The 26977-nt window shown below is 38.2% G+C and overlaps 1 protein-coding gene across 1 annotated transcript; it reads right to left on the reverse strand.

Moving 5' to 3' along the window:
* Positions 1-399: 399 nt before the first annotated feature.
* LOC120292012 (TMV resistance protein N-like) lies at positions 400-26977 on the reverse strand. The gene is made up of 6 exons (XM_039309858.1): positions 26511-26977; positions 22313-23420; positions 21859-22140; positions 20286-21770; positions 948-1044; positions 400-815 (listed from the first exon to the last, which is right to left on the reverse strand). Exons 1-6 carry the CDS (start codon positions 26975-26977, stop codon positions 400-402), a joined length of 3855 nt encoding a protein of 1284 aa, XP_039165792.1.

Raw genomic sequence — 26977 nt, forward strand, 5'->3', positions numbered from 1 at the left:
AGACATGGATCTCAGACATCAAGAAGATGGTGATGAGGATGAAGATGGATAAAAACTAATTTATTGGGGGAATTGAAGGATTGGTCATGTGAATCAGGGGGTTCAAGAACGCAAAGCCAAATTCAGGACTAAGAGAGGGCTTTGAGGAGTTTGCCTACCAAAGCAATTTCTCGAGCAAATACAGGAAAGGGGCCAAAAGAAAGGAACAAACAAAACAAAGAAGGAAAAGAAAGTGGCAGCAATTTCGTAATATATGACCAACGAGACAGTAGATACGGCGCATCTTCACCTCCTCAACTGACCCCTTAACTCATCAATGTTTTACGCTTTAGCGTATCATCAATGTTTTACGCTTTAGCGTATCCTCTCTTCGCATTTACACTCATTCTTTTTCTCGCCTCACATGACAGAGCAAGAATCTTCTGTGTTCTTATCACTGAACATGAGGGTATAGGGATCATGTAAGTCGGGTGCAAACAAGTGCGTTCGCTCCCCATACACACACTGACCATAGCCGCATGCCCCCCGAAACTCCATCCTCTGGCCTTCCACTTTCCCCCATCCGCCGATGATCTCTGCTTCCTTGTGGCAGCCGCCGCCTTCCTTGTCCTTGGCCTCCCCGCCCTCTTTCTCTTTCTTCTGCAGGACGATTTCACCCTCTTCCAAGATTTCGCCCTCTTCCTCTTTCTTCTGCGGGACGATTTCGACCTTCCTCTTCATCTTGTACCTCAAGTTCTCGGCCAGTGCCTTGGCGTCCATGACCCCCTTCACCGTGGCCGTTTCCCAGTTCCTATCGATGGCAACTTTGAGAACTCCTGCACAGCCGCAGTTCCAAAAGTTTTAACACAAGTACCATCAGGAGCATCCACACAACATAACGACCTTCAGCAAGAAAAAGGAAAGAGAAACTGGGTATAATCACACACATGAATAATATGATAGATGACCTTTTGTTTGTGTGATTGTATTGCGAATCTTCTGGATGCATCGCTCGCAGTGGAGGCCACGGCCACTGAACTTCAGAACCACCGTCGTCACTGGAGGCTGCACCCACATATTTTACACCAGGACATGTTCATGTTCATGGACACGTACATTCATTCTAAACCGTAAAAAGGAATTAAACAAACGCGGCAAGCAAACGAACAAGATTATCAATAGAAATTGAAAAAGCGTTGCTGTGCAATTTATTATTTCCTAAATTGCTTGCATTTTCCACATGGCACAAAGATTTGACGAGCGAGTAGACACTTCGCTCTTGCATTCAATTCTGATTGAGGGATGCAGCAAGATTTTAAACGGAATATATTTCCATCGTACGGACTTTTGGCCCTCACCAAGAAGGGCATCGAGCATCTTGAAAATGGCGAAGTCTAATAAGGACAGAGATTTCATTTCTCCCTTTGTTAGGTGGAGGGTCGGAAATGGAAGAAGAGCGTATCAAAGCTTGGCTTCAGGAGGTTCTTTAGTATGGACCCGTTAAGGAGGATGATCCTGAGCTTTTTTCTGAGTTAATTTATCAGGTTACCAAGGAATGGCGTGAGGAAAAGGTGCAATACATTTTGATGATGCGATCGCGGCAGAAATTCTTGATATTCCTCCTGGTCAACATCAGAGGGATGATACTTTGATCTGGATTCGTCCTTTTCTATTTGACTTGTCCTAATTTATTTCCAATTAAACTGATCCACTAATTGGCCAAGAGATCAATGATTTAGATGGCAAGAGATAAACATACAATTCCTCTTGGATATCGAAATCCGCTGTTGTGGAATTTAGGAAAGATTTGGTCGGTCTCACATGTGAAATAATTTTAATGGAGTCAAATCTCAAAGAAATTGTTTTTCTCTCAATCAAGGGAAATTCCACTTTGTTCCATTAAAAAAAAAAATTACAGAACTTAAGGCAATGAAATATTTCGAGTCATTGCACGCAGAAATTTGTTTGATTTGTTTGTGGAGAGAGATGTGTTGAGTAAAAGAGAAAAAGCTATTTTTATTATTCCGTGGAGAGGGTTCACTCCGACAATAATAAAAAATTGTTGGAAACACCTGACCGTTGGAAACACCCTTATATTATATGTAGGTCTAGTAAGATAGATAGTAGATCGATTTGCTTATTTTATTTCTTCGAAGAAAGTTACATGTTTCGTTCCACTACACCTCTATATTACTTTTTTAGTGAACTTTAATTATTCATCTATTTTCACTATAATTACATTAATGTATTCTTTTTGCATAATTCTATCATACTTCATGTGGAAAAATTATTCAAAAAGTCATAAATCTATTGCAATTTTTATCAATTCAATTATAAATTTTTCAATTTTACCAACTGAGTCATAAACATTTTTACATTTTGTCAATTGAGTTCATTTAGCCAATTTTGGCTAGAATTTGCTAATGTGGAGTCAGTCCTTCGTGGCACGGCCAACACTTACGTTGACAATTTTTTTTTATAGTATTTTAATATTTTTTCGACTTTTTTATTACTTTTTTATGATTTTATTTATTTTTATTTTTATTTTCTTAATCCTTTTGTTGGTGACCAGCCACGGCCACAAGTGATGGGTAGCTATTGACCATGGTTAGGCAAGCTTGACATCACTTAGGTAAGGGTCCTTATCGCCTGCCATGAGCAAGGGTCGCCATAGCCTGTCATTGGCTGGCAGAGCCTTGGCAAGGGCTCCCTTTGCTCAGCCTCACTAGATCTAGCTTGGGAGAGGCCTCCCCTCATTAAGGCTTAGCCTCACCCATGTGAGGCCTCACCAAAGCTGGTGAAGTTGGCCTAGCCTAGGCAAGGGTTGGTCAAGTGAGCCCTTGCTTAGTCGAGCCTCGCTTGTGGTGGATGACATTAACCCTTGCCCAAGTACTTGACCATCGCCTGTGGCCAATGGCCAGTCACTAGGAAAAGGAAAAGGAAAGAAAAAAAAGAAGAAGAAAAAATCATTAAAATAATATAAACTATTAAAAATTATCCACGTCAACGCCGACTAGTCCAGTAAGACAGCATACGTCTACATCAGCAATTTTAACCCAAGATTAGCCGAATAGACTTAATTGGCAAATGGTGAAAAGATTTATGACTCAATTGGCAAAATTGAAAAGTTTAAAATTAAATTGGTAAAAGTGCAATAGACTTGAACTTTTTGGACAATTTTTCCTACTTCATGTACTATCTAGTAATGTTAATTATTTTTTTCAATTATAACACTAACATAAATTCACTTATTTTCCACTTCACAAAATAAAAAACCATAACCATGGGATACATTATTTCAAATCAGTTTTATGAAAGTCTATATGTCGTTATGTTCTTTCATAATCTAAAGTAGTATGCTTCACAATTAATTAGTGTCCCAGTTCGTCATAAGTTGCACTTTTTAGTGAAATAATATCATCACTAGTATAACTCACATACTATATGACTATTCTTTCAAGCAATATGTTCTTTAGTTTACTTTGAAATAATCATGTACTATTAAGCATGTGGTGAAAAGAGTCAAACAAATCTTAAACCTATTGTATTGATGCCAATTTAGTCCTAAACCTTTTTGATGTGCCAATTTGGTTTTGAATCTTTAAACCTAGAGTCAATTCAGTCATTCCGGCTAATTTTGACCAAATTTTACTGATGAGGACGCTGGCCATCTCATGTGGCATGACCGGCACCGATGTGAACATTTTTTATTTTTTTTCTCATTTGTTTTCTTTTTTTCCTCCCCTTATCGACAATGACCAACAAGGCCATGGCCGGCGAGGGTAGGCCTCGCCACCATAGGCAATAGTCGTCCTCACCAGGGTGAGGGCAAGCACCAATGAGGCCGCCTTTGCCGGATTTGGCAAGGGGGGCATCACCTAGGTGAGGCTGAGATCCGACAAGGCCAGCCCTTGCCCAAGTGACACTCAATGATGTCGGGCCTTGTCAGATTTGGTGAGGAATTTGACAAGACTGAACCTCACCCAAGTCAAGACGGCCTTGCCGAGCATCGCCGGCCAACGCAAAGCCCATTGCAATGCCGGTGCTCACCTTCGCCTTTGGGAGGTTGACCGTCAACCGTGGCGACGAGAGCCACCCTCACTCAGGCAAGGCCAGTCCTCTCGGGCTATGGCCTTGCTGGCCACTGGCGAAAAAGGGGAGGAAAACATAGAAAATTATTAAAATATTACCAAAAAGTGTCTATGTTAGTGCTAGTCGTGCGACACAGGACAACTAGCGTTCACTTTTGCAATATCTAGCCAAAATTAATCGAAATGACTAGATTAGCTCTAGGTCAAAAGGTTTAGAAGTAAATTAGGACAATTAAAAGATTTATGATTAAATTAATATCAATATAATTGGTTTAGGACTTTTTCCCAAAATATGTGAATCCTGCTCGACGCCAATCCGCCATGGTGCAAAAGAGCATAGTCGACTAGTCAAGCCTAAGGGTGTGCAACCGAACCAGGTATACTCGAAAATCGGACTGGCCCACCCGAAAAATAGGGTTGAGAACTGGTTTCCGTTGAAACCGGTCCAGAACCGGTTCCCAAAATTTGAAATCGGTTTAAACCGGTCCAGAACCGGGTCCGATTGATTACCCACCCAGAACTGGTTCTCATACTAGTTTTGGAATCGGTTTGGAAACTGGTTTTGTAAGTATAGGTCCAAAACCCTATTTTTTCCTCTTAATTCTATTCTTACTCTCGCAATCACATGGCGTTTTTCCTCTTGGCTCTCTCAAACATGCACATCACTCCTCATTTGTCGTTCCTCTTCCTCACTTGCTTCCCTCCCTCATCGACTCCCTCTCGCATTGTCCGACGAACAGACGGTGTTCATCGCTGCCAAATTCTTGTGTACCATGTGGATTGGCTTGCCTAATTTCTTTTTTGTAGGAGGAGTTATGCTTGCATAAATGAATAGCTTTATATAGTAGTTGTGGGAATAAGACTAATATTAGACTCATGTTTGTTGCTAATTCTTTGCATTATAATTTTATTTATTATAATTAGCCATGTGGATACTTAAATTTTCGTTTAGTAAAAAAAAGTTCATGTATTTATTTATTACAAGTGCTTAATATTTTGATACAAATTATGAGGATTACGTTATTTTCTCGAGTATTAATATAAAATTCGAAGTCGTATAGGATATCATGAGATTACAAAACAGGTTCCAGTGGAAATAGGGTTGACCTTGGAACTGAATTGAAAAAACAGGGTGGGTTGGGTACATGGTCCAATACAAACAGGGTCGGATATAGGGTCCGGGTCTAGACCCTGCCCATCCTTGACCCAATCACCCCTAGTCAAGCCCCCTGGTGGCCAAAAATAGAAAACTAGTCAAGCCTAGTAAAGAATGCATGCACTGGCAAAATAGCAAACAAATATGCAAAACAATGATTAGAAGTGGATAAATTAGCTTTGAATTACATTGCGTACACATTCTAACATAATTATTAAAGAGAGAGGCAAAAACAATCATTCTAATTATTTTTACTCTAGCTTCCTCTAACAAATAAGATTTTCTTTTAAATTATATTCCTTTCTTTACTAGCACGAGAGTACATATTCATATTCCACTCATGTTTAATTTCCATTTTGCTTCAACAGAAGATATTAGGTCATCTAATGAAAGTAATGGGTAAAGATATATGATGAAAGTTCCAAATTTAAAAAAAGTCCTTCATCGACCGATAGGTAGGGGTGGGAGTCGGGCAAGCAACACCGGGTGGTGGGCGGTGTCACGACCTCTTTTTTTCCGTCCGGGGAAAAAGAATAAGGTTTAGGGGTATTTGCGTAAAGAGGTGGACCAATGGCCCTAGATTAGGCGCGGGCTCTCCCAAGCCCATACCCCGCGCGACGTTGGATTCATTTTTTAGTTATTAACAACCTATGTAATTCTAGGAGTCGCCACTAGCCTATTGAGGTCGGCTAGAAACCAATCAAGACACGGGAGTGTTGTCTCGATTCATACGCAACCAGAGATTTCTAGGAACGGGGACTTGTTTACGCCAATGTTTCTATTAGCGCCCTTGCGGTACCACTAACTTGGAAGGATGTTTATCTAAATGGCCATACAATCTTGATTACCAATTATAATCTTTATGAAACCACTAAGTGTCCATGCAAATGTTTTTGTAGTTTTTTTTTTAATGTCTAGACTAATCCTAACATAATTTAGAAGAGAAATTTACACTCAAAATAATGAAAAGCGGCGCGTAAGTAAACATCCAAGAAATTGAAATGACTTGAAAATAAACGGAAAAGGTAAACCCGATACAAGTCGGGCAAATAATATTACATGGCCTTGTTATCACGCCCCGGGACAGGACCCCCATGAGCAAAATGAGAGTTCAAATATGCATGAAATTACTCTATATGCATGAAATTACTTTAAATAGTTTTAATCTACACAAAACGGATTATTTACAAAAATGGTTATAAAATACCAAAATAGCATTAAATTAGGAAAATGACATTTTAAAATTAGGAAAATTTCATATATGTCATTTATATCCTAATTTGATGCTATCTAACATTTTTTGATATTTTTGAAATTTTCATATTTTTCTCTTTTTTTAATTATTTTTTAAAAAATAATAATAATAATTCCTTAAACCGATCTATGCTAACATGGAGTAACACAGCACATGAATATCACAATGATCAAGCTCAAATCGACCGTTTCAAGATCGAAGCTTAGTTTGGGCATTTTACTTGGTGTGCATTAAACTAGCCCCAATAGCCTCCTCGAGTCATGTTTGCAGCCTTCAATCTCCACTCATAAGCAATCTCATGTGGAACTAAAGTATTAAGATCATACTACCACATGCAAAGAACAAGATTAGATAGAAATCATAGCTAAAAACACACTAGAACCAAGCTAAAATCATCCTCAAATACACGGGTTTGAACTGATTTTGCAAATCTGGGTTTGAACCCAAGTCAAACAAACAGGTTACATGCCAATATTCAAGCCCCGACACTCATCGCATATGAGATCTAAAGGAAACATTACTTGATCCAAGTGAAAGTAGATAACATGAGCTTTCAAATGCAATAAACACCACAGAGAATGACCCACCGAACAACATCAAAACGACCTCTCCAAGAAGCACACATGCAACACTCTTGAAGAGATTTCAAACACTTAGAAAAATTTCAACCTCAGAAATCAGTTTTCCGGGCTGGTTTCCCTCTTGATTCTCATGATCAAAACATGCTCAAAATCGAAAATACGTACATCTAGGATGCTTACCTTACTTCCTAGTTTCCTTTTCAAGTGGTTCTTGGCCAAGGAAACCGAGAAATTGTCCTCTGGAAGCACGTGGAAGTTGGCTTCTTCAACTGGAAATGAGATCTGCAGAAAAGAAGAACTGACAACGAAGGTTTTCGTTGAGCTCTAAAATTAGACTTCAAGACGTCTTTTGTTGGAAAAATTGACACCAAGCCAAACTATATGTATTATTGTTTGGGGTAGAAGTCAATATTTTCCTCTTTTGTTTCTCAACTTTCTCAAAAACACTGCCTTTTTCTCACTCATGACCAACTGGGCTCAACACTTAGAAAAAATTCCGTGTTTCCTGGCCCGCCTGGAGGGTGTTTTTTTCGGGGGGCTTTAGGAGGCCTTCCCGATCTCCATTTAGGACGTGCGACCTATGGATGGAAAGATATTTGAGTGAAGTTTCACTCTCTAGTTGAAGGTTTTGGCTAATTTTGGCCACAGGTGTGTGAAAATCTCACTTTCCTCTCTCCAGGTCGGTCTGGGATTTCTGGGTTTTGCTTTTCTGAAGTTGCTTCTGAGAGCTTCTTTGGGGATCGATTCCGAGCTCTCTCCTCTCCTTCTCGTCTCCTCTCTCCCCTCTATCGAAATACCTTGCTTCCGTGACCTTATCCCCCGAATTAAGGGATTTTTTGTCAGCCTTTTGCCCACCTACCAAGCCTGTCAACAGGGCTACTTCACCTACTCTTCTGACTTAGCCAATTTTTTAACTTCTGCAGCTGTTGAGTGTGCAGGTTTTGCTGCGATTTTCCGGTGCTGTCAGAAGCTTATCTCTGGCCAATTTTCGTCCACTTGCACTACTATATACGGTCTTCCATCACGTGCAAAGATCGGGCTGGTTGGGCAGCTGAGGAGGATATGGTGGGGCCACCAAATTGCTTACTCAGCAACTCCGGATTAAGACCAACTCGTGGACTGAGTTTTGGCTGCTGATTTGAGTGCTTTAATCCACTAATTTGGTTGCGTTTTTTAATCAATTAGAAAGCTCACGTATAGTAGTTTAAGATATTGACCATTTTTCGCAATTATCTCCACCCAATTTTACAAGAAAGTACCTCAAAGTTGGCCATTTTCTTGCCCGAAAATGCTAAATTCAATGCAATTAGGTCCTTTTTGGCTCAATTTGATTGATTCTACTTGGCCCAAATTCAATTTCAACTTAATTGATGACCAAGATGATGATTTAAGGGCTCGGGCGCAAATTTTGCAAAATTTACGAATTGGTCCCTCGACTTTTGGAAATTGCATTTTGGCCCCAACTTGCCATTTGAATTCCAATCTGACCTCCTGGGCTTGGCTAGTCACATTTAGATCATTGGCCCCAACTTTTTCTTTTCTTTTCTTTTTAATCTTTTTTTAATTTTTTTTTATCTTTTATCTTTTTTTTTTTTTTTTTAATTTTTTTTTTTTTTTTTTAGGGAAAAAATCTTCCATTTTAAATACCTAGATAATCTATATGCAATAATTTGGGAAAAAATTAGGTGTCAACAGCTGCCCCTCTTTGGAAGGAAGCTCAAAGAGATTTCTTTCAAAGATAAGGTGACACCTAATGTTTTGTTTTGTTTTTTTTTTTTTTTTTTTTTTTTTTGTTTTTTTCTAAATATCAAAATGAAAATGCAAGTGAACTTAATGTAAAGAGCATGATCTAGGGATGTACTTGTGAACAATTTGAAAAGTGTGGTTTAAGGATATACCCACGAACCTTGTGGTTTAAGGCAATCCCACTAACCGTGTGGTTTGAGGTAGTCCCACAAACCTTGTGGTTTAAGGCAGTCCCACTAACCGTGTGGTTTAAGGCAATCCCACTAACCGCGTGGTTTAAGGCAGTCCCACTAACCTTGTGGTTTAAGGCAGTCCCACTAACCGTGTGGTTTAAGGCAATCCCACTAACCGTGTGGTTTAAGGCAATCCCACTAACCTTGTGGTTTAAGGCAATCCCACTAACCTTGTGGTTTAAGGCAGTCCCACTAACCGTGTGGTTTAAGGCAATCCCATTAACCTTGTGGTTTAAGGCAGTCTCACTAACCGTGTGGTTTAAGGCAATCCCACTAACCTTGTGGTTTAAGGCAGTCCACTAACCTTGTGGTTTAAGGCAATCCACTAACCTTGTGGTTTAAGGCAATCCCACTAACCGTGTGGTTTAAGGCAGTCCCACTAACCGTGTGGTTTAAGGCAATCCACTAACCGTGTGGTTTAAGGCAGTCCCACTAACCGTGTGGTTTAAGGCAATCCACTAATCTTGTGGTTTAAGGCAATCCCACTAACCGTGTGGTTTAAGGCAGTCCCACTAACCGTGTGAATTGTATGGTTTTAGGATGACCAAGAACCTCTTGAAAATGCATGGTTTAAGGCTAACCCATGAACCCTTTGAAATTATGTCTTGAAAATGCATGGTTTGAGGCTAACCCATGAACCTTTTGAAATTGCCAGGTTTAAGGATAACCAAGAACCTTTTGAAAATGCATGGTTTAAGGCTAATCCAAGAACCCTTTAGAATTGCATGGTTTAAGGATAACCAAGAACCTCTTGAAAATGCGTGGTTTAAGGATAACTCATAAACCCTTTGAAATTGCCAGGGTTAAGGATAACCAAGAACCTTTTGAAAATGCATGGTTTAAGGCTAATCCAAGAACCCTTTAGAATTGCATGGTTTAAGGATAACCAAGAACCTCTTGAAAAAGCATGGTTTAAAGCTAACCCATGAACTCTTTAGAATTGCAAGGTTTAAAGGTAACCAAGAACTCTTGAAAATGTATGGTTTAAGGCTAACCCATGAACCCTTGAAAATTGCATGGTTTAAAGGTAACCAAGAATCTCTTGAAAAAGCATGGTTTAAAGCTAACCCATGAACCCTTTAGAATTGCATGGTTTAAGGATAACCAAGAACCTCTTGAAAATGCATGGTTTAAGGATAACTCATAAACCCTTTGAAATTGCCAGGTTTAAGGATAACCAAGAACCTTTTGAAAATGCATGGTTTAAGGCTAATCCAAGAACCCTTTAGAATTGCATGGTTTAAGGATAACCAAGAACCTCTTGAAAAAGCATGGTTTAAAGCTAACCCATGAACTCTTTAGAATTGTAAGGTTTAAAGGTAACCAAGAACTCTTGAAAGTGCATGGTTTAAGGCTAACCCATGAACCCTTTGAAATTGTGTGGTTTCACTGGAGGAACCTGTCATTCGAGAATATTCTGAAATGGATACTGCACATCAAATAGTATTCATTATAACAAGTGTTCTAGTAGCGAAAGCATACTAGATGAGGTCAATTTCAACATATGTCATTAGAAACAATATCAAAAGTGTATCGGTAATGAGAAGACAATGATTGCATAAACAAATCAAACTAATTCCGACAACTTGACAAACTCGCAAAACTGTCATCACACTCGGATGATACCATTAATCGTCAAATTCTCTTGGGAGAAAAGTCCTTGTCGAAATGACCCTGACTTATGAGAAAGGTTTGTTAAGTATGCCAAGCAAGGATCCCTAGTCAGAAAGGGCTTCTCGCATATCCTCAAGAAAATGGCTATTTGATCCCAATCTGTTCATGTGGGAAATAAACTGATCACTCAACCTCACTCTTCCAGTGCGCAAGGCTTTGAATCATTCGCAATAAGTACACATTGACCAATCAAAGAGGTCTTTTAGAAGGACCGTAGTGCAGGTTTGGTCATGGTTTTAGCAATGGATAAGCATCATTGGCTATGAAATGAATTAATCACGATCGACATCTTCGCCGGGTTTACAAGTCAAGAAACCTTAAGATGAGATAAGACAACCTTACTCTCACTTCTTCGAGCGGCATCTTCTTTAGGAAGTCCTTATTTCCACTTTGAATCATCCCAATCTGAAGAGACTTTGGAAATGGGTTGTAATGTTGTTTCGGGAAAGGTTCAAAAGGCTTAGCTCAAAAGGCTTAGAACTTTTTTGTCAAAGGGGATTTGGGAGTTGGTGATTATCATGGCATCATTACCATATCATCCATTTTTTAAAGCACTCAATGTTTAGAATTCAAATTGTCTCGAAAGTCCTTTGACTAATCATCTTAACATAATGGCTTTTGCATTTGCAATGATTTTCTTTTCAATGCATGCATTTTTTTTTGCCATTTTTGCTTTCACAGAGATATTCCTCTTGATGCAATTGTTTTTCTTCCACTCTCTCTCCCTTTTTTGTGGGCATTGGCCTTGCTTTTACCGGGCACACTGCTTTTTCATGCCCCTTAATTTTCACTTGACTTTTGTTCTTTCAAACTTTTTGAGCTCTTGGGACTTTCAAGATGCTTTTCATATTCTCATATAAACACCAATTGCATTGGTAAATCATGTGCCCTGCCCCAATGTGGGAGATAATCACCACTCGGGTTTTAGAAATGAATAGTTAGGCTCAATATGGTTTAAGCAAAGGGTATCGGTGTTTGGGTAGAGAAAAGAATGCTCTTCTTCACCTTGGGATGCTTCAAGCTTCCATAAGAATTCACCTAAAGTTACCGCAAAAAGATTTATGCAAGTGAGAGTAAAGAAACCTTTCTCATCTTTTCTCTCCAAATAATGCCAACCCAAATCTCCATAATTGCCCCATCGTGGGGTGGTTCTTGACAGGGATATTTTGTAGAAAATTCTTCACATTAAAAGGCTCAAATGGGCTAACTATTGTCACCTGTAGTGTGTATGATAGAGGAAAGAAATGCCTCTTATCATATTGGTCTATGTACCGCTTGCGAATGAATTCATTGACCTCAAACAACACGAGCTTTCTTTTTCACTCGAATTCTAGAGTGTTTAAAGGACATGTTTGGAAATGGGTTGCCTTTCCTCATTCTAAATGTTTCTTGCTTGGCATGAGTAACATCCCTTTCATTTTTGTTGAGATCATTTGGATGGATTAATCTCCTAGGGAATTTTGATTCGAGATGAGTGATCCATCAAGTGGATGAACAATTTAATGATAAAGAAGATTTTTGCAAACTTTGTGGAAAACTTTTTTTTCTTCAATTTCCATTTTTTTGTGCTTGCTTCTAGAAAAACACTAGATATTCTTTTTTTGTGATGGAAATTCCCCATTTGTTTTCCATTTGATTTTGAGAAGAAGGGTACTTACCTGTGCCTTAGTAGTTAGGCGACCCTACGAAGAACAAAAGGGAATGTGTTAGTACATGAATCCTCAAGGATTGTAAAATTGGAAACGATACAACATTACCCTTGGTTAGTTTCACCATTTGGCGGCAAACAACGGAATGAATGTACTATTTTAAGGCTTGAAGAGAATCTCGATCTTTGGTCTCATTAGTTCAAGCATTTTCCTCTTTTTACAAAAATAAGAGATGCAAAAGTTTTATTTATTTATTTATTATTATTATTTACATGGCAACCTTGTTGCTGTTTCCGAGGATCGAACCCCGTACCTCCCGGACCCACTTCATTCCCCATACCACCAGGCCGAAGCGCTGGTAGTGTCCATAGGGCGCTTCTTTTTTTATTTAATTGAACCGGCTCTAGAACGACACATATTTTAAGCCAACTTAGGTGACTTTGTCATGTGTTGGCTCCACATGCTTGCTTGGTCGATATGAATTATGCTTAAATCAATTTCTCGAGCTTGTTCCCCGAATACCGACGATTCATCTGACTTTAAATGTCTTGTGTTTCCTCTTCATGTGCCTTCGCTCTTCAGGTGTTAACATTTCCTTGAAGATCTCCCTTTCAAAGGTGTTATCGAATCCACTCATTCTAAGTGGGCGTCAAAGATGAAAGGAGAGGGGTACTCCTTGTTTCGACATGTGAGGGCATTGCTTCGTGGATATTTTACTCCATTTATTCCATCAAAATGGATGGTTAGACCTTAACATGCCTTCTTGGTATAAGGTGTTGCTCCAACGGTCAATGTGCACCTTTTCCTACAAGAGATAGGGCATGTTACTTATATTCCAAAATTGAATTGGACTAATTTAGAAACGATACTCCCTTTTTGTGCTGAATCAATTGACTTTGTTTCATCTTGCTTCACGGGTGAGAGTTACTCTACTTTGAGTGAGTTGCCCCGTTTATCAATTGACAAATGTCTATTCCATTTGAAATTTTCCCCTTTTAGAAGTCGGGTGACTCAGGCATTGCATGCCCCCGATCCATTTTATGGCCATCTGCCCCAATTAAAAATTTCCTACACATATGGAAACAATGTATTATTTCCACTCTTAGGTACATTAAGTTTAGGAACGAAGTACACCCTTTTTTAAAGTCGGGCAATTCCGCATCTCATCGTATCTTTGTGGAAGAAGGGGAGATATTGTCCTTATGGTCGAATGTATGCCACATTGAGTTAGATAACTTGTCCATATGCAGCTTCATTATGTTGGATTGATGAATCTTCATTTCATTTGAATCCTTCATGCTTTACTTGGTTTCCCGCGTACCCCTTTTAGGCTAGGTGATTTTTCGCCATTTTTGCTGCATCAATGCATTTCCCATTTCACAATCTGTAAGCATGGGTGGCTATGTTAGTTTATGAATGAGTTGTTTTGACTTTTGGAACGAACACACCCTTTTCTTTTAGAGATCGTGTGATTCTGGACCAGGTTGTCCTCCCCATGTAATCTTGTTGCTTGCCAGTAATTTGCCTCACTAAAATCTGCGCAAAGTGCAAGGACAAGTCATTCCTAAAATAAATCGAATTTAACTTGAAACGATTACCACCTTTTATTTGAAGGCAACATTTGATGACCGATTCTTGCTTGTGTACATCTACATCTCGAAGTGTTGTCTTGCATACCACCAATAATCATCTCCATACAGGATTGGATGCCAAGAAACCGTTGGAAGTGTAGGGATTGCAGATGCTTCTTGTTCGCAACCAACGAAGTAGTTTGTTGCCAAAGAATGTCTACAAATTTCTTCTTCCACGAAGAATGTCAAATTAATATGAGGTCGTCCAGGATGTGGAACTTCATTAGACCAGTAGATTTGTGATCTTCAAGGCCCTAATGATTCTTTTCACACTTAATCACAATGTTTGAATTCATATGTTGCGAAAATATTTAAGTAGTTCATGGCTCAACGAAATATGCCCATAAATGAGCATGAATTGGTGCATCTCATGACTTGCTCTATTAGGGAAAGGCCCGCACTTTTGTCAATCTTGAACAAAACCGTCATTTTGCCTGTTTGACAAAAATTGATGACTGAGTTAGTTGTTGCGCAAGAAATCCCTATTGGAACGATTACAACCTTACCCCCTCAAAGCATTGTTCTACGGATCAACCTGCAAAAGCGATTAAGTGAAGAGATAAAGTATTACACAAGTTCTTCTTGAAACTCATTTTCACACATTTTGAAGCTAAGGCATAAAACTCAGCCCAAAGGGGTCCGTTTGAAACACTTCAAGTGTTTTAAAGAATATAACTTTTATGAACTCTAATTTCATTATTAAAAAATGTGACTTGTATGATTTACAGAGGCATTTGATTAGGTCCACAATCAAAACCCAAAATGCAAAACACGTTTCCTAATAGGAATAATGACAAGGATAAAGTACAAGAAGCTCTTTCATAGAGGAGCATAATAAGCACAATTCTCGTCCTAGCTTTAAGGAATGGTTGTCACGCATGACCTGCGAAAGGAAGATAATGTCAATATATGAATGAAAAATTGATCTTTCAATAAAGCCGCCTCTTACAATGAAATCAAGGCGACGATACCTTCTCCGTAGTATCCACTTACGAGAGTTTGGTATTTCGTCAAGATTTTATTAGTAAGAGGAGATTTCATTAAAAGATCGATCCGCGACTATCAATTGAATGCCCACTTTGTTCCAAAAGTTTCATACACAAATGGGGCATTGATTTTAAAAATTAATTTGTGGTTTCACTCATGCAAAGGTGACGTGATTTTTATTTTGAAAAATCAATATACAAAATGGGATTTGAATTTTAATTTTGAAATGTGACCAATAAAGAGTTTTATTGAAAATTTGATTTTAATTCTATGCCCCAAAATGTAATCTTGATTTGGAAGAATTTCTATACAAAATGTGACTTTAAGTTCATAATTGAAAATTTAAACAAAAACATATGTTTAGTAGATCATAGGTATTTGAAATGCTTATTTATCAAAAGTGAGTGCCAAGCCTATATTTTGAAGGGCATTCCATTGATTTCCGCGAATCTCCAATAAATAAAAATTTCAATCCGAAGTGAGCAAGTAGATGGAGAAATCATACTTACAGTGGGTGAAGAGACCCTTTTTTTTCTAAGTCACATAGACATGCGGATGCAAACTTGTGAGGTTTGACACATAAAGGTGGAGTTCTAAAGGCTTAAGGTCCCCATTTTGATTAGATCAAAAGAGTTTTCCCCACTCCACACTTACGTCGGACAGTTCTCTTTATCATTAACCAAAATGAGCGGGACCAAAAGTGGATAACCATGGGTCATTCCCCGCACGGGTTCCATCTTTTGGCACCTCCTATGGGCTTCCTAGTGCGATCGGGGTTTTAGATTGCAGGTTGTGTGTGTAAATGTGTAGTGCTAAGACAAGTATAAAGGCACACACATCAATTGATATCCAAACAACACTTCAATTTCATCCATATAGGCATACATTCCTACGCCTCCCTACAAAAGAGATGTGTTAGCAAACACTCCACCCCTTATTACTCCAAACCTACAAAAACATTTAACACATTGTTAGCGGACTAACCTTGTTTTCCACGCGACTTTGACACGCGCTATCAAATGAAGACCATATTAGCGAACAACCAACCAAGTTATTACGGCCTAAGTCCTCTAAGGTTTGCAACCAAGTCCCCAGTGGAGTCGCCAAGCTGTCACGACCTCTTTTTTTCCGTCCGGGGAAAAAGAATAAGGTTTAGGGGTATTTGCGTAAAGAGGTGGACCAATGGCCCTAGATTAGGCGCGGGCTCTCCCAAGCCCATACCCCGCGCGACATTGGATTCATTTTTTAGTTATTAACAACCTATGTAATTCTAGGAGTCGCCACTAGCCTATTGAGGTCGGCTAGAAACCAATCAAGACACGGGAGTGTTGTCTCGATTCATACGCAACCAGAGATTTCTAGGAACGGGGACTTGTTTACGCCAATGTTTCTATTAGCGCCCTTGCGGTACCACTAACTTGGAAGGATGTTTATCTAAATGGCCATACAATCTTGATTACCAATTATAATCTTTATGAAACCACTAAGTGTCCATGCAAATGTTTTTGTAGTTTTTTTTTTTTTTTTAATGTCTAGACTAATCCTAACATAATTTAGAAGAGAAATTTACACTCAAAATAATGAAAAGCGGCGCGTAAGTAAACATCCAAGAAATTGAAATGACTTGAAAATAAACGCGGAAAAGGTAAACCCGATACAAGTCGGGCAAATAATATTACATGGCCTTGTTATCACGCCCGGGACAGACCCCTGAGCAAAATGAGAGTTCAAATATGCATGAAATTACTCTATATGCATGAAATTACTTTAAATAGTTTTAATCTACACAAAACGGATTATTTACAAAAATGGTTATAAAATACCAAAATAGCATTAAATTAGGAAAATGACATTTTAAAATTAGGAAAATTTCATATATGTCATTTATATCCTAATTTGATGCTATCTAACATTTTTTGATATTTTTGAAATTTTCATATTTTTCTCTTTTTTTAATTATTTTTTTAAAAAATAATAATAATAATTCCTTAAACCGATCTATGCTAACATGGAGTAACACAGCACATGAATATCACAATGATCAAGCTCAAATCGACCGTTTCAAGATCGAAGCTTAGTTTGGGCATTTTACTTGGTGTGCATTAAACTAGCCCCAATAGCCTCCTCGAGTCATGTTTGCAGCCTTCAATCTCCACTCATAAGCAATCTCATGTGGAACTAAAGTATTAAGATCATACTACCACATGCAAAGAACAAGATTAGATAGAAATCATAGCTAAAAACACACTAGAACCAAGCTAAAATCATCCTCAAATACACGGGTTTGAACTGATTTTGCAAATCTGGGTTTGAACCCAAGTCAAACAAACAGGTTACATGCCAATATTCAAGCCCCGACACTCATCGCATATGAGATCTAAAGGAAACATTACTTGATCCAAGTGAAAGTAGATAACATGAGCTTTCAAATGCAATAAACACCACAGAGAATGACCCACCGAACAACATCAAAACGACCTCTCCAAGAAGCACACATGCAACACTCTTGAAGAGATTTCAAACACTTAGAAAAATTTCAACCTCAGAAATCAGTTTTCCGGGCTGGTTTCCCTCTTGATTCTCATGATCAAAACATGCTCAAAATCGAAAATACGTACATCTAGGATGCTTACCTTACTTCCTAGTTTCCTTTTCAAGTGGTTCTTGGCCAAGGAAACCGAGAAATTGTCCTCTGGAAGCACGTGGAAGTTGGCTTCTTCAACTGGAAATGAGATCTGCAGAAAAGAAGAACTGACAACGAAGGTTTTCGTTGAGCTCTAAAATTAGACTTCAAGACGTCTTTTGTTGGAAAAATTGACACCAAGCCAAACTATATGTATTATTGTTTGGGGTAGAAGTCAATATTTTCCTCTTCTGTTTCTCAACTTTCTCAAAAACACTGCCTTTTTCTCACTCATGACCAACTGGGCTCAACGCTTAGAAAAAATTCCGTGTTTCCTGGCCCGCCTGGAGGGTGTTTTTTTCGGGGGGCTTTAGGAGGCCTTCCCGATCTCCATTTAGGACGTGCGACCTATGGATGGAAAGATATTTGAGTGAAGTTTCACTCTCTAGTTGAAGGTTTTGGCTAATTTTGGCCACAGGTGTGTGAAAATCTCACTTTCCTCTCTCCAGGTCGGTCTGGGATTTCTGGGTTTTGCTTTTCTGAAGTTGCTTCTGAGAGCTTCTTTGGGGATCGATTCCGAGCTCTCTCCTCTCCTTCTCGTCTCCTCTCTCCCTCTCTCGAAATACCTTGCTTCCGTGACCTTATCCCCCGAATTAAGGGATTTTTGTCAGCCTTTTGCCCACCTACCAAGCCTGTCAACAGGGCTACTTCACCTACTCTTCTGACTTAGCCAATTTTTTAACTTCTGCAGCTGTTGAGTGTGCAGGTTTTGCTGCGATTTTCCGGTGCTGTCAGAAGCTTATCTCTGGCCAATTTTCGTCCACTTGCACTACTATATACGGTCTTCCATCACGTGCAAAGATCGGGCTGGTTGGGCAGCTGAGGAGGATATGGTGGGGCCACCAAATTGCTTACTCAGCAACTCCGGATTAAGACCAACTCGTGGACTGAGTTTTGGCTGCTGATTTGAGTGCTTTAATCCACTAATTTGGTTGCGTTTTTTAATCAATTAGAAAGCTCATGTATAGTAGTTTAAGATCTTGACCATTTTTCACAATTATCTCCACCCAATTTTACAAGAAAGTACCTCAAAGTTGGCCATTTTCTTGCCCGAAAATGCTAAATTCAATGCAATTAGGTCCTTTTTGGCTCAATTTGATTGATTCTACTTGGCCCAAATTCAATTTCAACTTAATTGATGACCAAGATGATGATTTAAGGGCTCGGGCGCAAATTTTGCAAAATTTACGAATTGGTCCCTCGACTTTTGGAAATTGCATTTTGGCCCCAACTTGCCATTTGAATTCCAATCTGACCTCCTGGGCTTGGCTAGTCACATTTAGATCATTGGCCCCAACTTTTTCTTTTCTTTTCTTTTTAATCTTTTTTTAATTTTTTTTTTATCTTTTATCTTTTTTTTTTTTTTTTTTTTTAATTTTTTTTTTTTTTTTTAGGGAAAACATCTTCCATTTTAAATACCTAGATAATCTATATGCAATAATTTGGGCAAAAATTAGGTGTCAACAAAGGTAACAGGCGGTGGTGGGTGGGCCGTTGATTAGTAGTGAGGGCGAGTCGTGAAAAAAGTTTTTAATCTTTCATTTTAAAAAAGATAAGAATTCTTCTCATTTTTGTTTTAAACGTATTTCTAGACTAAAAATTTATTCCAAAAAGAGAAAAATAAAATTGCATGATCAAATGACTTTTTGTTCAAAACCTGTTCTTAGGAATAGAAAAATAGATCGGCTAAAAATAGAATGGTTAACATGCGCACCCTTAACTTCTACAGTCAGCCTTTTATTAAACATTAGGGATAATTGTTCCCTTGCACTATTGCTTCGCACCTTGAAAATATCATAGCGTGCAAACTTTATGAAGTTATAAATTACTCCCCAAACTTTCATTTTTGTTTCAACCATTACTTTTTTCCGCTTGTATGGCCAGTATTAGATGTTAGCTGAAAATGAACTAACCAATCTTGAACAAAGTAACATCTACTACATGGTTTACGAAGTTAACAAAATGGAGAATAATGCATGTTTTATAAAATTAGTTGAGAAAATTCGATCAAGAAATATGAGTTAGTCCATTTTAGGTAAAATTTTACTGCTATGCAAACTGAAAAACTAATAGATGCCACATATATCAAAGTATTTTTGGGTGGGGGGATTGTGAGGAGGTAATCTATAACTCTTTGTAATAGTGTCAAAGTTCAAGAGGGCAGTTATTTTTAGACATTATGACATCAAAATAAGCACATATCATGTTACATAATATCCAACACTAAACTATATAACAAGAAGTAAATTAAAATTACAATTTATTGTATTCTTGCTTGTGTATTTATTGAATTTATACAAAATAACATTTTGAATTGAAAAAAAAAAACATATTAAAAGAACACTAACGTATCTAAACTTATATCACTGATAGATTTTTTTCATTTGATTAGAAAATATGTCGTTTTTGAATTTATTTATAGATCATCTCCTATAGCTTATCCTCGTTTGATTAAAAAAAAGTATAATTTCATCGGTCTAAATTTCATAATAATATTTGACTTTTTACAATTTATGTAGTTTGACCGAATTATAGCATTATGCTAGAATGAGAACAAATCAATTTTCAAACCCAAGCATTCACATATGTCTATTGTACATTGATGAAAAATATGTCGCACCTTATTTGATGTATCCGGAAGGGTCGCCTTTCTGTAACGCTTCGTAGATTTTCCAAGTTGGTAGCTCACAGCATAACCTTTGATAGAGTCTCCACACTCATCTCTATCAACGACGCAATTATCTGCTAGACTTGTGCAAGATGCATCAATCAAACTTGACATGCACTCTCTGACCTTCACGTATCGTAGAGACTTTAGCTTGTTTAGGCCATTCACTCTTCTCAGAGATATGCACCGTAAAATGGAGAAGCATTCCAATGATTTTGAAAGATCCGCAACTTCTATCGCAACTAGCTCTGGACAACAAGCCACACATGCTTGCCGTAGCTTTCCTAATTCCAACGGAATGAACAATCTCTGAAGCAGTTTACAATCGTGAATGATTAAGGTCTCCAATTGTGGAAGTCCATCGAGTGGAATGTTTTCCACTTCAGCAGAGTAGAACTCTAAAGTCGACAAATTGCTCAATATCAAACAAGAGGGAAGTGACTCTGCCATCCTGATGCTAAAGAATTTAACAATCAATTTCAGCAGAGAGGAGGGAAGTTCCTTAAGAGTTTCTAGGGCTAGATGAGACAAAGTAAGCTCTTCCAAATGAGAAAGGGAAACCAACTCTGAAGGTGCAGGGAAATTTAACAAATTTAAATCTAACCTTTTCAACCTAGATAGCCTCTCCATCCAACACAAGTTGCATCCTGTGATTAGATTTGATTTGCCTATGTTACGAGAGCCATCACTTAGTAGCAGTTCAACCAAATTAGTAAGGTTTGACAAATTGGGAACAGAGAGCAATGATCTAGATTCAATGAGTAGACAAGTCAAACTTGTGGGAAGTTCTGGCACCACTTTGATCACATGACAACCTCTTAAGTTTAGTGTTTGGAGGAGGTGAAGCATGTTGATTGTCCTTGGAATTTTGCAAATACGAGTACCCTCTAAATTTAGGATTCTTAAACGTGACAGATCTCCCATTCCTCTAGGAATTTCACCTTCCATTTCATCATTCCCGGAGAGATCTAGCTCTTCAAGATTTTCCAAAACACTAATGCCACTAGGTAAACGCCAAACATGATGCTCTTGAGAAAGTAATCCATCTTTTGATAATCGCAATATGCGTAATGACTTTAACTTTTCAACGTAGTTTGGAAGCTTGGCAACACCTGTACGTGATAAGTCTAACTCTATCAATGAGGTTAAATTCCCAAGTGAGTCTGGAAGTTCTCTCAACCTAGAACAACCAGACAATGAGAAGCACTTAAGCATCACTAGTGCCCCCACTTCTTTAGGCAAATTTGTAAGACCATTGCAATTTTCAATCTTTAACTCAATCAATGATGGTAGATCTCCAATGAAGTTTCCAATTTCCGTTAGCCTATCGCAGTGTGCAAGATTCAACCTCTCTAAACCCAAGCATTCAAATAAGTTTGGAATTCTTGTTATGCGATAACACCAAGTAAGAGATAGAGCTTTCAATTTTTGTGCCATCTGTAAAAATGGATGGAATGTCAAGTGTAAGAACCATTTCATAGTACACACCAAGAACAGTAGACTGGAATTGAGAAATGTTATTTACCTTGATCAAGTCCCATGCTTTTGAATTATCTGCGAAGCCACTAGAGTCCAACTTAAAAACAAGAAGATGACACAAATACATATTCTCTGCCCTAAAATCCTCATCAGGAGAATGCCAAGAAATCCATCTCAACTGTAAATGACACATTGCAAAGTCTCCAACAAAAGTTCCATTACGTAACTTGAGGAATCTCAAGTTTTGTAACCTCTCCAACTCTTCATTTGTAATCTTTATGGAGTCATTCCATCCTCCAATTTCAAGCGCTTCCACCTTGTCCTTATTCTGCAAGTGAAATTTTGCAATGATGTGGAGAAGTTTGTAAATTTCCAACCACTATGTATTACAAATCAAATGTGCAAGAGAAAATACTGAAAAAAAAGATCCTAAACAACAAAGGAATTCTTAATGCCATGATATACAAGTTCCATTTGAAAATGGGATATTTCTTACTGACCTCTTTGGCTTTTACAATTTTGAGAGCCTCTTCTGCAATCCACAACCTACTTCGCTTTCCAAGGTCACTTGGACTTTCTTGACGAACAAGTTGTCTTCCCAATTCAATTAATTGATCATGCATCCATAATGTGTCATTGTCTAATATCTTTATCAAGCACCTACTAGTAAGGACATGAATTCCTCTTTGGGGATATAAGTCATAATCAGTCCACATGTAAATTGCATCGGTCTTATTCTCATTGGAAAAGAAACATGCTATATCGAGAAAAATTTGTTGCTGATATTTGTCTAGGCCATCATAGCTAATCTTCAGCTTCTCTTGAATCTCTTTCTCAGGTACCTTTCTTAACCTATCCAACGTCTCATTCCAAAAATTTTCATCTTTTCCCTTAAGTAATGAACCAACCACTTCAATTGCCAAAGGGAGCCCTCCCAAGAGTGAGAGAATATCACTTGAAAGCGATCGATAATTATTCGAAGGAAAGTCTGTACCAAAGGCATGCCGACAAAAAAGCTGAAGAGCAAGATTATTTCCCATCTTTGGCATCTCGTATTGTAGAATTCTACCTTTAAATTCATCAACTTGAAAAATAGTTGTGTCTCTTGTGGTAATGATTATCCTAGATCCTGAATATAATGAATAATTTCCTGTTAGGTTCTTAATGAGCTCTTTATTGTTAACATCATCCAAAACCACAAGGACCTTATTAGTGCAGAGTATTTCTCCAAGTCTACGCGTTCCTTTTTCTTTGTCCTCAACTTTCTCTACATATCCAGAACCAACAATGTCAGATAATACTTTCTTTTGCAATCGGACTATGCCATCCTCAGTCAACATGCTTTCTCGAACATTCTCAAGGAAGCTACAACACCTTCCAAAGTGGGAAGATAGTTTATTAAAAATGTATTTGGCAAAAGTTGTTTTTCCGATACCACCCATTCCATAAATTCCAATGAGCCGCACATCAGGATTTTTGACATCTAATAACTCTGCCAAGTCTCTTTCTTGATCAACAAGTCCAACTAAATGGTCGGTCACTGATTTTTGTTTTATCTCCAACTTCTCCAAAATATTTTTAACAACCAATCTGACAATTTCTGCTTGGCTGCCACAAAATCAAAGCGCTGTCATTAGCTGACCAGATCGATTTCATACGTACGCATCACAAGTGGGATTGTCAAAATTTTAACTTGGAAAGATTGAAGCACATCATGAACGATATCTAAATACACAGTATGATTAGTATAGGCTAATCTAGTAGAATTCACTTAATAAGGTTTTTCATATATGATTATAGAAATTTCGGCAAACTATAGTATCGGTTTATACGATGACCAAATTTACCAAAGTGGCTACTACATTGTGCATAAGAAAAATTTCGACATTTATAGCTAAGCTTTGAAACAATTTCAGCACTTGCAATAGTAGAATCATGAACTGAGTCTGGCAAAAAAACTATAATCCCCAAAAACTAAAACAAAACAAAAAAAGAAAAGCCCAAAATATTTGTAATGGATTAACTCATGCATGTAAGTCTTTTATGGATCTGCTTACGTCAAGTATAATGGAATTTAAAGAGCTGTATCACATTAAGATTTGTTCAAAATTGAAAAGCGAGAGACCCCATTCCCACGGGTTGAATTTGGTGATTATGGAATAAAGATATGCGCACATATTTGATTATCCACACCACCAACCAAAAACATTCCAATGTTTGGACCACTTACCTAAGCTTTGACTTGCACCTTACTGAATCCATAGAATTAACAGTATAAATCATTGTTTCGGAATTTATTTATTTAAACTTTGACTTCCTTGTCAATATTAAAAGCAATGGAGATGCCCTTTTTCTTTCCAATAACTCCATCTTTTGGCTAAATAATTTTAAGATTCTCAAGCGACATGTTGGTCTCATTAACTACATAACCAGAAAGCATAGGAGATTGCCAACTCTAAAGAATTTGTGCAAAAACAGCTCGTTTACATTGGAGAAGCTAATGGGTGCCCACATGCTATAATAATGTATACTAGGTGTTAATTCACCATATGCTGATTTAAATTTATCAATTGAGAGCTAAATTATCTGTTTTATTGATGAATGACGATAAGCATATTAATCAATTTTCACAATATACAAATTGAATCCCCAATTTTCACATTCTTTAAAATTGCATCTAGCACCATACTTATTAATCCAATTGCCATTTTCTTATCAAAATTACCATCATCACTCTCCTAGTGACCTTCAGCCACAGCCAATCTGTCTATTTGCCCGGTGCCTGTACCGGCGCCAATCTTTTGGTATCTCCTACAACGTGCGTGTATCTCTCCCCTGTGCACGGGGCCACACCACTCAGAGGCCTCCACGCTGTCGCGGACCTCGGATTAGAGGTTAGCAGTGCTCGTCGCCTTCGGCCCAGTCCAAATTGAGGTTGCCCGCCCTCGGTTTTGTCCGCTGTGAGCTCTACAGAGCTCGAGGCCTTGAGATGATGACTCTATCATTCTTTACATGATCTTTCTCGGGATGCTCTCGATTTTCTATTTAGTATTAGACATGATTTTTCTTCACTAAATCTTAGTTTCGATGACCCAGTAACCTAAAAAAAAAAAGTACCAAATTTTGATGTAGTATTAATTCTGACCTGAAGTTTTTTCGTTTTAATCTGAAAACGTCCCTAACTTTTATTTGAATGCCTCATCTAGCCCCGTTAATCCTCCTTTCAAAGTTGCTGTTAATGGTCCGATGTTGCATTTCTACGTTAAAATCCACGTTAGCAAGTTGACATGAAAGTACTCTCCAAAACAACACGGTAGCTATGGTCTTCAAACGGCGCGAAATTTGAAGCCATTAGGGCTCGATTTCTTTGATTAGTCTAACCTACGGTCTTGACAGAGAAAGATCTTGTGCTCGGTCACTCACTCTCTCGCACAGCCTCGCACTTGGTCGCTCAAAGCAAGTTGCGATTTCATCAAAAAGCATTTAAAAAAAAAAATTGCAGTTAAAGACTTTGCCAATAACTAGCATGTGTATGTCACTTTTGCACTTCGATGACGTTGACCGGAATGCTGTGAAATTACAGAAAAGTGGATTCAAGTTTTATAAGTGATAGGTGCGAATGACATTCGTGCTACCGACCGGAAACTTAATATGCCAAATTGCTTGAACTAGCATATGCAAGTAAATATAATTGCACAGAAGATTAAAAAGATAATACTTTATACCCCTGATAGAGAGAGAAGCAACAAGTAAATAGTGCACGGCCACTTTAGTATATTATTAACCATCCTCTGTCATGTTGGTGCGAGACTGCGAGTTAGGAAGACAGATCGAGAGTGAATCTGTGTGAGAGAGCGAGGGACAAACGCGAGATCATTCTCTCTCAAGGCTATAGGTTTGACGAATCAAAAAAAATTGAGCCCTAATTGCTTCATATTTTCCCCAGATTGAAGACCATAGCTACGGTGTCATTTTGGAGAGTCCTTTTATGCCAGCTTGCTGACGTGGAATGCCGTGTTGCACCACTAACGGCGACTTGGACAGAGGGTTAATAGGGCCAAATTTGGGATTCAACTGAAAATTAGTAATAATTCTTTAGATAAAAAAGTTCGCATTAAAATTGGGATTGGACCTAAATGTGTAAAGTAAAAATAAAAATCATTTGACACCAAATGTTTTTTTTTTTTTGGGGGGGGGAATGGGGTCGTTTCATTTTGTGATCCACCTTTCTTGAGGAGCACTCAGAAATGTGTAAAATAAGGTAGACAGCAAATGCTCTTTTCCCTGTAAATGGAAAATGGAAACTGACATTCTCATTATAAGGTCCGAAGATGCCAATTGTATATATGAATGCAAGATCTGAAGTTGATTTTGTTAATCATCTCAAACAAGCATTTCAAACGGTTGCTGTCGAATATTTCGTAGCCTCACGAGACAGTGAAGAGGAAAATATGTTTAAAAGGAATACGAAGGTCCATGTCATTGAAGCCACTGACATCGCAGGGAAAAAATTTAGGGAAGATGTTGAAAGCAGAGGATGTGCGGTTGAACGAGAGCAGCGACTGGCACTTGTTTCCAATATTTTCAGTTAAAAAAATAAAAAATAAAAAAAAAATTCGCAGGGCAATATTGCATCGCATAGAAAAGGAAAAAAAAAAAATTAAGAAACGAGTGGGCAGGGTCTTAAAAGAGCATTACCTTTGGTCCTTTTTCACGTTCCATCCCTTGATTTTACCTACTTCTTCAAGAGCCTTTCTCCACGCCTCAACTTCCTTCGGAAACTTCACTGTATGTTCTAGTAAAGCATTGCTATATAGAGGAGTCTTAAGTTTAACACTCTCAGGTTCCACACGGAAAAAAATGGGAAGAATACTTTTTTTACCATCTGACTTAGAGACGCTGTCTACTATGTGCGCAATCTCACGAAGGCACCACTTACTTGAAGCATAAGTTTGGGAAAATATGGGTATGTAAAGTATTGAGTTGTCAATAGCTTGTAAAAGCTCTCCACCAATCACATCCCTGACTCGGAGTTCTTCGTAGTCTCTAAAAACATGGACTCCGGCATCTACCAAGCCATGGTAGAGAAAGTCAGTGAACCCATATCGTGTATCGGGTCCTCTGAAATTCAGAAACACTTGGTATTCACCTCTTGATGCCGCCAT

Source organism: Eucalyptus grandis, chromosome 3 (genome assembly GCF_016545825.1).
Source record: "Eucalyptus grandis isolate ANBG69807.140 chromosome 3, ASM1654582v1, whole genome shotgun sequence".
In the NCBI taxonomy this organism is placed as follows: Eukaryota; Viridiplantae; Streptophyta; class Magnoliopsida; order Myrtales; family Myrtaceae; genus Eucalyptus; species Eucalyptus grandis.